The sequence below is a fragment of the Pteropus vampyrus genome, unplaced genomic scaffold, assembly GCF_000151845.1.
Source record: "Pteropus vampyrus isolate Shadow unplaced genomic scaffold, Pvam_2.0 Scaffold34, whole genome shotgun sequence".
Taxonomy (NCBI): Eukaryota; Metazoa; Chordata; class Mammalia; order Chiroptera; family Pteropodidae; genus Pteropus; species Pteropus vampyrus.
Window position 1 is genome coordinate 6,061,291 of NW_011888815.1, and position 11,121 is coordinate 6,072,411.

The 11,121-nt window shown below is 50.5% G+C and overlaps 1 protein-coding gene and 1 non-coding gene across 2 annotated transcripts in view; both read right to left on the reverse strand.

The window, feature by feature from the left end:
- TTC23 (tetratricopeptide repeat domain 23) overlaps nt 1–11,121 on the reverse strand; it is a 51,498-nt gene that overhangs the window by 1,919 nt on the left and 38,458 nt on the right. The window contains exon 10 of the mRNA XM_023529012.1: nt 4–80. Coding sequence (XP_023384780.1) covers nt 4–80 — 77 coding nt within the window. The remainder of the gene's footprint in view (nt 1–3; nt 81–11,121) is intronic.
- Nucleotides 9,521–9,639, reverse strand: LOC111738067. The gene has a single exon (XR_002779671.1). It is a non-coding gene; the product is annotated as a 5S ribosomal RNA (ribosomal RNA).

Here is an 11,121-nt window from a genome sequence, read left to right on the forward strand (position 1 = left end):
GACAGGACGTCCACGGACTGCTGGGTGGCCAGTGTCCTCTTGTCCTGCGGTCCATACAAGAGGGTTTGAATCTGAAGGCACTGCAGAACACCAAATAGTGACTGTGAGGCTACAAAAATGTCACTGAGCGCATTTTGCAGGAACACAAGTCTCCCTGGAAAGGGGGAGAGAACCCTTCGTTCCCAGACCTGTGCACTATGACAGAATCGGTGTGTTCTCGCGGTTTCTCCCGGGGGCGTCTGACCTGCCTTGCGCATGCTCTGAGGAAGCACAGGAACAAACGCACAGTTTTAGCACGATTTTTTCAGAACTCTCTGTGACCACCCGTACGCAAAAGTATGTTTAAAAGTAATACTTTAAAAAAGAAAAAATCAAAGCCAGGATTTATAAGAGATACGTGGACTAGACAAATTCATAGAGACAGGAAGTAGGGTGGCGGCTGCCAAGGGCTGGAGGGAGCGGGGGTGGAGAGTTAGTGTTTAATGGGGATAGAGTCTAGGTTCGGGGTGATGAGAAAGTTCTGGAGAAGGGTGGTAGTCACGGGTGCACAATGACATGGATGTGCTTAATGTCACCGAACCGTACACTTACAGATGGACGAGATAACGTAAATAAATTTGACGTTGTGTTTGTTTTACCACAATAAATAAATTTTAATGGCAAGACCTTTAAAAATACATAAAGGCGAGAACACTGGTAGTGACCAGAGGGTGGCCTCCAGTTTCTGTTTTTAAATGACCCTTGCTACAGACCTGGCAAGGTTTTTTGGAATAGTTTTGCTTTTGTAAACAAACAGTTTATTTCCTATGGGCCTTTTCTATTCATTACTACACGGCGATTTCTTTGGAGTTTATTTAAGGGTTAAATATTCGGCTTAAGCGTTATCCAGGGCTAACTTTGGCTTCATTTCTTCCTTCTGCTTATTGTCCTGCCGTTTGATTGCTTGTACCCAGCCAAGGCCAACTCAAAAAAAAAAACAAAAAACAAAAAAAGGATAAAGATTCAATTTGCGCCCAAAATGGCCAAAATAATTTCGGTGAAGAATGAGATGGAGGGAATTGCTTTATTGTCCACACTTTTAGAAAAATATAGTAATCCAAGCGGTATAGGTGACACCCAGAGACAGACAGACAGACCGATGGAGCACAGCGGAGAGCCCAGCACTCGACAGGTGACAGAAGTGGCCTTGAAGGGTCCGTGAGGAAGAGCCAAAGTAGTCGATGAGTGTGACTAGGACCGCTGGTTTTTCAAATGGAAGAAAATGGACCCTTGCCCCATTCCAAACCCAAATTAATCCCAGACTGATTGAAGAACTAAATGAGAAACGCGAAACTTGGAACTTTTAGATGAAAATATTGGAGGATACCCTTCTGATCGTGAGGTGAGGAAGTATTTCTTGGATGAACTCTGAACAAACCAAAAGTAAAAGACTGAAGAAATTTAACTATATTAAAATTTAAAACATCTGTACACCGAAATTCACCTGAAGCAAAGTATCCAAAGACAGACCGGACTGAGGGAAAATTTTTGCACAAAACCAAGAAAGGATTAGCATTCAGAATACATAAAGAACTCCTATAAGGTAACGAGGAAAACACAAACGACCGCCCAAAAGAAAAACGATCGAAAGATACAAAAAGATTACTCAAAGAAATTGAAAAAGGAATGGCTAATAAACACGCCTAATCTTGCTAGTAACCAGAAATGCAAACTAGAACTTCTATGAGGTCGCCCTTCACCCATCGAACTGCAAAAATTAGTCTGCTAATGGTAAACCAAGCTTTGTCAAAGATCTGAATGAACAAGAACCCTTTCGTGTACTGATTCTGGGTGTTAAAGTTGGTACAACTACTCCGTACAGCAATTTGGCCATATGAAGTAATGGATAAGTAAATTATGATATACATATGTACGGTATCTGTGGGACATACACGTTTTTGAGATGTGTGTGTCCACGTAGATGAATCTCACGCTTATAAAGTAGAAAGGAAAAGGCAAATTGTGGTGAATTTATTATTGGTGAACTTTTATGTATATAATTTATACGATAGGTTAAAAAACGTGTAAAACAAACCATAGGAAAATAAAGCGTGGGAATGATATCAAATTCAAGAGCGTAGTTATCTGGGGACAGGGTGGGGAGGGGCATAGGGGGTCATGTTTTATTTCTTATGTTAAATAGTGAGCTCAGAGTTGTATTATTTGTACTTCTACATTTATCTGAAATATTTCATAATATATTTTTGAAAGATTGAATCTGTTTGTCTACGTGGTAACAGGATGAGCTGACCAAAAGTGTGAGGGTTTGGGGACTTAGTACTGAAGACTGTTTATTCATTCTAGTCTGCTACCTGGTTTTAGGTCTTCGAGGAAAGGAAAACGCAAGTAGCCAAATGCTTTGTCTTTATGAGCTGCGGAAAATATCAAAATTGTCTGGTCCAATCTGAAGAACTGAGAATGTGATTCTGGGATCTGAGAATGTCGCTGCCTTTCGGAAGAAAGAAATATTATTAGACAAGAATACGCCAGGATTTTTTTTTTTTTTTAAATAACAAAATATTTGCTATTCCTTAGTTGAATCATATAGCATCAAGAAGTAGTAAGGAACCTTTTTCTGTTATGTTATTTAGTATAATAATCCGAATTCTGCAAAGACAAGGGCTCCAGCTTCTGTGCCCAGCAAGCCTGCCCTTGGAGACTCAGGAACCTTGACAAGGCGCTTCGTGGCTTTGGGGACGGGTCTCCCACACCCATGACACTCACCGAAAACGCTAACAGCACTCCCCTCTTCCCATCCCCTGCCCCCCACTTGCTTGGCTTTGGCTGTTGGAAGCCCGAGTTCACCTCTTCATGCAGGTGTAAAGCTGAGTCCAGGTAGGAGATGGGATCAGAAGGAACAAGCACGGAGCAAGCGTGCTTCCCCTCGGTCACACCGTCAGCGGGAGGCCTCTCTCGCCAGGACAGACTTCGTGTCTCCTGCGTGGCCAGAAACACCTCACTCAGGGGAACAGAGCAGGCCTAATTTTAAAACTCCCTGAACTTCCCATTTACATATTTACAAGTGCCTCCGATGCGGCTCATTTTGAGACAGGCTGACGTCAGCGTGCTTTAGCGTTAATTCACTCACTGAGGCAGGAGCATTTTGCTGACGTTATAAATGATTTGAGACAGTCTGCGGTCTCGGTTCACCCTGTCTTCACAGATGGCCTCCAAAATCTAAAACTAGGGAGGGATTTCCATCCTACCCCTTGGAGTTATAGAAGCTTCTTCTCCCTGGCCCCTCATCCTCTAGGGGAAGAGATATAGTAGCTGACTATCCGTGGATGCCTGAGAAGCAGGAGAAGACATTTGATAGTGCTTCTACGAATCCTCGCTGGTTCAACTAACCACCTCCATTTCTGACCGTGTGTGCTGACCATTTTCACTGGTCGTTATGGTCATAGGGACAGTGGAGATGGGAGAGAGAATCTGGTTGGGTGAAGTCATCCTTTCCAATAATCAAACCCAGCAAGAGGTGAGCCCTATCTCCCTCCTGCCCGCTAGGCCCAACCAAGGCCCTTCTCTTCCTGCTGTTAATAGATTTTTATTTTTAAAGGCTGCTTATCCTCAATAAGGAGATTTGCTCAAGCTTCTAGCTGAAGTGAGAAGAGATGCTCAGGATGTCGCTAGGAGAGAGAAACACCCTCGGCCCCTCCCTGAGCCCTTCCGTGATGACAGCGCCCAGGGAGGCCACGCCAGGCACCAAGACAGGAAAAAGTCGTTCATTCAGTCACTGAAATAGTCTTCAAGACACGCATTTCTTCTTCAAAAGCAAAATAACCCATTACCGACTTTTACCAGAAAATGTCTTACACATAGCTGTAGATTTATCTAAGACACATAAATTGAATTTTTCAATGCTCTGCTGCTCTAGGCTAAATTTGCAGAAGCATTTTTGCGTGAAACAGGTACTTTGATTCCTTTCTTAAAAACAAAGACACTGGCAGAGACAAAGTCGATAAATGTTCATTGAACCTACTGGGAGCCGGGCGGTGTAAACATTTTTGCCGAGCTAAGTAAACAGCTCCCAAACCTTGACAGCGGAACGTTCTCCACCGTTCTGAAGGCATTCTGTGCTTTCCAGATGCTTCTAAGGAGGCCAGTGAACTCCTGTTTGAAATCAGCCTGCAAAGGGTCTTTCTCACTTTTCTTTAAGTGGACAAAACGTGAAATTCTGAGTGTCCCGATGACTCTTAGGGAATCATAACACTGCTGTCGTTCTGATTTGATTTGCGCGGTTGGGAGAAGTCATGTATGTTTCTATTATTCCTTAATACCAAGCAGGGGGCTTTCTGCAGGAAGACAAAAGGGAACGCCCGCCTGTGAGCTGACCCCAAATTTGTCTGACACCTGTCTCGCTCCCCTTTATGTCCCAGGGCCTTGCACAGTCCCCAGCACGTAAGTGGATGCAATATTTGCTAAATGAATGAATGATTAAATCAGTAAACAAACAGACCAACTGAGAAATTCTCATATGGAGCCGTAAGACACGACTGGACCCCAGGCCTCCCGTGATGCATCTGTTGCTTCAGCCTCTGGGAAGGAGGCGCCGCTGTGGGTGCCACGTCACAAAGTGTCACCATCATACTCCGGGCAAGGTCACTAGTAGACAGAATGCTCACCGCATGCTCCTTTCTTAAGCATTTGATACAAACTTTAAAAGGTCTTTTTGACATGAGGTTTGAAAGCTCGGTTTCTACAGGGCCCAGGAGACAAGGAGGCTGAGGCAGGCACCATCCTCCCGCCGTCTGGCCACCTGTGCCCCATCCCTGTGCCCCGGAGCTCACACCCTTCCTAGTGGACAGAGGGCTGGTTTGGTGGCAGCTATGGCGTGAAGGTGACCTGACTCAGTATATTCTGGCTTTAGTAAACCACAGCGATTAAATACCCAGACTCATAAAGAAGCATATTTTCTGGTTTGGTGGTGGCAGCGAGGGGTGGGGGGACCTCTGACAATCTGCAGAATGCATCATTAATCAGGGCCATTGTCACAGCAGGACCTCTGCAGAAGTGGACGGTTGTGCCTTCGCCCTCCCCTCCTCCCTCAGCTTCTAGCCCGAAGTCCTGGAACCGCATCCCAATTTCTCTGGGGGAATTTCGGACAACGAAAGCGCCGATGGACCACATCCTATTTATTAACAGAGACGAGTACAGCACGTGCTGTAACTAAAGAGCCATTTCGGCTGCGAGGCCACAGGACTCCGCGATGGAGAGCTGACACAGGCATACGTCGAGCTCGGTAAGGGCCCTCGCCAAGCCTGCCATGCTATTGTGTGTTTTATCTCCACACGGAGCAAACAACAAAGCCAGAGAAAGGTAAATTTTTAAAAAACTATTCTAATCACTACTCTTCTTTACACATATATCATCTGATGCTAGTGTATATCCACGAAGGAGAAATTACCTAGAAACTCATGAACTGGGCTTCTGTTTTCATGTCGATTCTTAAGGCTAATATTGAGGGAAAAAAAAAAAAAGACATCAGAACCCCAAATCTGTGAAAGTGTGAAATGTTTTCAATGTTTCGAAAAACACAACTATCCTTCCATTTACCAATCGTGACCAGGCAGGCAGAAATGATCACTCAAACGACGAACGTGGGGGATCGAAAGGGTGAACCAAAACGCGATTCATCAGAGAGCATTTCCTCCGGAAACGGGGGCCCGGCTGCGGCCGCATCTTCTGCCGCATCCGCTCGTTCCTGCGGCAGATGTCTGCTGAGACCTGTCATGTCCCAACCCCGCGCCCGCTTCGGTGACGGGGCAGAGGACGGGCAGACGTGGGCCTTGCTCTCCCGGGACCTCCAATGTGGTGGGGAGCCAGACACTTAGAAATATGCTGGAAACATGGCATGGCAGCTCTTAATAAGAGCTGTGGAAGGAAGAACGAAATGGGCTGTCGGTGGCAACGGAGTATACTGGGGTCAGTGAAGGCCTTTCTGGGGTGACATTCAAGTTGAGACCTGCAAGGATGGGGAGTCAGCCAGGTGATGAGTACCAGGCTGGTGTGGGGGGGTCCCAGGCAGGAGCACACCCTGCATCTCTCTCTCTCTCTCTCTCTCTCTCTTTCTCTCTTTCTCTCTCTCGCTCGCTCTCTCTCTCTCTCTCTCTCTCTCTCTCCTTCTACGGCTCCCTTACCTAAAGGGGCCACTAGGTCTGAGCCCTGAGGATGGCTACACAGGTGGGTAGGAAGGATCCCATGAGGGCAGCACAGGTGAGGTGGGAGAGGAGGGAGAAGGGGTGGGAGGCCCGCGGGCACCATCGCTCAGCCCCGTTCGAAAGCCGAGCGTCAGGCTCGGAAACGCGGGGGGCACCCTTGCAGCTCCCCCTTCGCCTCTGAGTTGCCAAGTGCTGTGGGCCCTATATCCTCATGGCCATCCCTCAACTCCCTCGCGACTTTGCTCCATCCCCGGGCCACTGTCTTGGAGCAAGCTGCCAGCACCTTTCTCCGGGACAACTGCGACACAAGCGTGTAGAGAGCGGAAGCATCAGCGGGCTGCACTGTCGAGGGGGCCCCTGCTGTGGACCCACGCGTGAGCTCAGGCTTCGTCATCTAAGTGGGTAGCCGACCGGCTTTCTGTGCAAAGGCTGAACTTGCCCGTTCCTGAGCCAGGCGGAGGAAGCGAGCCAGACGCTCTTAAAACTAAGCCCCTGAGCTGCCTTTTCCCGGCGCGTGTCCCTCACGGTCTGGAACGTGGCCATCTCGCTCAGCGCTTCCCAAGCTGGTGGAGGCCGTACCAGCCGTTCCTGGCCATCGCTCTGTCCACTTGTTTAAGGTCACAGTGAATTTATGTGGTAGGAGATCTTACCCATGGGTTCTTACCCATGAACCCACAGTCCCCCTGCCTCCATCGAGGTCCGACAGGGCGCCAGATGGTCTCAGGCCAGGACGGTCTGTCCGGACCCGCGGTTCTGCAGTCTGCAGACCTGCGGGCCGATTTCGGAACGTGGAAGGCACCGTGTTCTCACCGAGCCACAGCACGGGCCCAGATCTGAGAGCTTCTCGTGGTGAGCGTGGCCTCGTTCCTGGGCAGTCTGTGTGCACTGGCCACCTGTGCTTTCTAAGGGACGGAGAGGTGGAGGGTGCTGGGCGGCCGTACTTAGGGGCCTGACCCCAAGGAGATCAGCTCTTCTTGGCAGTCGGTGGTGCCAGGGCGGCTCGTGGCCCAAAGACCGGAAGTCCTCATTTCCACGTGGCCTAGGCAGGCAAGGGGGCTCCGTGTCTTCCCCACAGAAGGTTAAGCATGAATGAGCTTGACCCCTCTAACCATCAGCTCCCACGCGCATACTGGCTGCATCGACTGATTTCCAAACGTCAACTAATGAGGGCTCGAAGCGTCTTCACGCAAGTTTCTCAGCTCGGGAACAGGATTTTGTGTGTCAAAGTAACGTCATTAAGACCTTCTTCTCTTTCAGAAAAGACTCGAGGTGACTGCTGCAGCCCAACAGTGAGTGAGTCAAGGACGATTAGAAAAATCAGGATCAAGGACGAGTGGGACTCTGCATATGAAAACATGGGGGCTCTGAGGGGACCCCGAACCTGGCTCTGGATTCCCTGGCATCCAGGGCAACAAGGGAAGGTAAAACTAAGTGGCCCCTGATGGAACGACACGACGTGAACTGTGTATAAAATACAGCCGTCTACAAGTGTCTACACGTGTTTGGCCCATTGGAGGAATGGCTGGACTATGGCCTGTCCTCATGTGTCCTGTCTTGACCCATGACACATACGACCCTTCCATGGTTTTATGAATAAAAGCAATTTTTCACCTCCTTTCTTTAAATGACTTATTATAACGGGCTTCGGATTTCCTGGAGAAAGAGATCACATAAAATTATATTATTCTTTCATGGAAATGTTCAATGTTTGCAGCTGCAAAGCAGTCAAGCAGTGGCCCAAGTCCTGATGATGACGGTAATTAACAGGGGGCCCACCCCGACTTCACGCTGCAGCTGGGCCCAGGGTCAGTTCTGAGACACTATCGACCTAGGAAGCGAATGGTTTGCAAATTCTCTTTGTGCGGCCTTTCCCCTGGGTGAAAATGCTGGCGATGATGCCCATCCTAGAATCAAACTAGGGCTCTGTGTCGCAAAAGCATGCGGACTTATGCTCTGGGGCTAATGGAGTGCTCTAATTTCCCCTGCGGGCAGACGCCTTTGAAAGACAGATCAACAATCTGGTTGGCTTTTCAGTAATTTAATCCCACTGTCTGCTTTGCTTTTTTTGTGCCTTCCTGTATTTCACGCCCGCAGGACCACGCCTGGGCTGCTCAGCACATGTGGGCACATCTGGAAAGGCCTGGATTTGGTGGATTGCTGCTCCCGAGTTGAAAAAGTTGGGGGCTGCGGCTGCTGTGATAAGCACCAGAGAAACACTGAGCTGGTAGCTTTAGAAAATGGCCGCGGGCTCCACGGAGCTCAGAGCTAAATACGGCATCTGACAAAGTCCAGTGCGAAGGGAAAGGCATGTTCCAAGCCCCGTGCGCCCCGGTGTCCAAGGCGGGGCCAGCCTGTCCTCGGGGGAGGGGGGACACACATGGAGAGCGGAACGGGACTGCATGTACCACAGTGTGCACACCCCACACGGACACGGGTTTTAACCCTTTCCTCTCTGATTCTGGCACGTGGCCAGACAGCTCAGACATGTCACAGCCAGAGTTTTCAGGACTGATGGTTAATGAGGCCAAACGAAAGGGGGGAAATGTCACCAGCTTCCAGGGCAGGGGTGAGAGGTGATGACACCTGAGAGCCGCTTGAAGCGGAGGTGATTTTCAGACCCCGGGTGGACAAGGGGGTGCTCAGAACGGTGACTCTCGACCTCCCCTCAAAGCTACAGTGCAGACCCCAGGCCCTGGGCCCCTCTCCCAGACTGGTTCAGAAGGCGACTCTGATGCAGAGGCTTTAAGTCCCATGCTCGTCGAACGATGGGCGAAAGGAAAAAGGTGGGCTTCGCTTAAGAGTGATTGGCCCACAGTCAATTGAAGTAACTTCTAGGGGACTTGGGCCCCCCGTCTGTAAATTAGGGCTGGTCAGGTCCAACCCTCTGGGCTGCTGGGAGGACCAGGAAAAACGCATGAGCTGCCCTCGGCCGCGGCGAGCCTGACTCAAAGCACATGGGCAGTCCCGGGACCAGCCCGGCCCAGCCACGGTCAGCAGGGCCCTGGGAAGGTCTGTGTGGCCCCGGCTTCAGTTTCGGTGCCTCTGCTAACACTCGCTGTCCTCCCCCATTTCCTGGGGTCCCTCCCCTGCCTGGAGGTGACTGGCCCAGCCGAACACTGGGAAGAGTCTTTCCCTATTTCATCCTCCCAGGAAGGGCCGGGAGCACTCTGCTTCTTGCCCTGTTGGCTCTCGGCCACCTGCCCTCTGCACCCAGGCAGGGCCTGGGGCTGATCGAGGCACCCCAGTCACCTCGCCTCGCGCCGCCCTCAGAAGCAGGACGGCCAGAAGGCTCGTGTTCTTTTCTTTCTTTCTTTCTTTTTTTATGCCTACAGCACCTGGTCTTCCTAGGTGGTCTCCCATCCAAGTACTAACCGGGCCCAACCCTGCTTAGCTTCCGAGATCAGACGGGACCGGGCACATTGAGGGTGGCGTGGCCGCAGACAGAGTGCTCGTGTTCTTGTCACCTCCATTTCACAGATGATAAAACAGAGGCCTCTTGGCTCAATTCTTGAACCACTCCCTTCCATTCTCGACACTATCCTCACGGTGATTTAACTGCTCCCCCCGCGAACCTCAAAATAAACCTGGTGTAGCCTGCTTTAAATTTCCTCGGCGGCTCCCAGCTGCTCAGAGCGAGGCTGGGAAATCTTTTCTACAAAGGGCAGGTAGACGCAAAGCCGGGCCACTAAGTGGGCACTTATGTTACGAGTTAGAAATTTTCACAAAGTTTTATCGGTAAAATTCAAACTACAGTAACGAGTACAGTTTTCTATAATCAAGTTCTCGGGAGAAGAACGGATTTCTTTTTTAGAGGGAGAAGGGGTGATATCTCAGTTGGGGTTCAAAGTCAGTGATCCCCATCATCAACTCAACTTATGCCACCTGTAAAATGATTGCCACAGATTTTATGCTCATCTATAAAAACCATTTTTAACTTGCTGGCCATACGAAAACAGGTAGTGGGCTGGATTTGGCCCGCGGGCCATCACCTGCGACCCTTATCTAAAGAATCGCGTGTCAGCCCCGTGACCTGCAGACACACCCCAGGGCCCCTCCCTGTGCCTCATCCGTCCGGACAGCCATCCCCAGGGCTCCTTGCTTCTGGCACAGGCTTCACTCTCTCGCCGCCCCCCAGCCTTCCCTTCCACCCATTTCCAATCTGGGAGTTCCTCTCCCTCAGTCCTTCTCAGGACTACTTGCTAAACGCCTTCCCTAAACCCCTTCCATCCCATAGAGCCCCGTACAGGCCTGTGGCACAGATCTTAGCACACATGATATCGTAGTTGGGGGTTTATGGCCTGTCATTCTCTCACTGGCCTGGGACACTTGGCCGTAAGGGACGAGGCTGCTGCATTCCTATCGTACCTGCTGCACATGCTCCCAAAACAGGGACGAGCTCTCCTGACCTCGGTCCAGTCTCCTGGCTACGGGATTGCGTTTCCTGTGCCATCTCTGCCCCGGGCCACCCAGCTGCCTTGGAGGCACCACGTTCTTACAGCCTCCCGTGCCCCTGGCCTTCTCTGACTGATCCAAGGTAGGCACCAGATTCAAGCCAGGCCGACTGTCAGTCCCCGAGAACGTTCAGGCTATGACTGAGAAGTGACATGGGGCTAGTAAGTGGCCCCTGGAGGGTTCTGGAGGGCTGGCGGCCACGGTCTCCATCTTGAGTGGAGAGACCATGCCACAGTGTGCCGAGAAGCAGGCGGAGAGGACCCTGGTGGCATTAGGGCCTGGCCTTGGCACTCTCTCCTGAGGCTCAGCTGCTCGCCGGCCCTGCTAAATCCTCTGCCTGCCAGGCTTTCCACGGAATCCACAGGACCGACGCCATTTAGACCTGAGCCAACCTGAGCGGTGTTCCATCAGAGGCAACCCGAAGGCTCCGACCGTCCTGACCTTGGCATTCTCCCCACTGCGGCACCCGTTC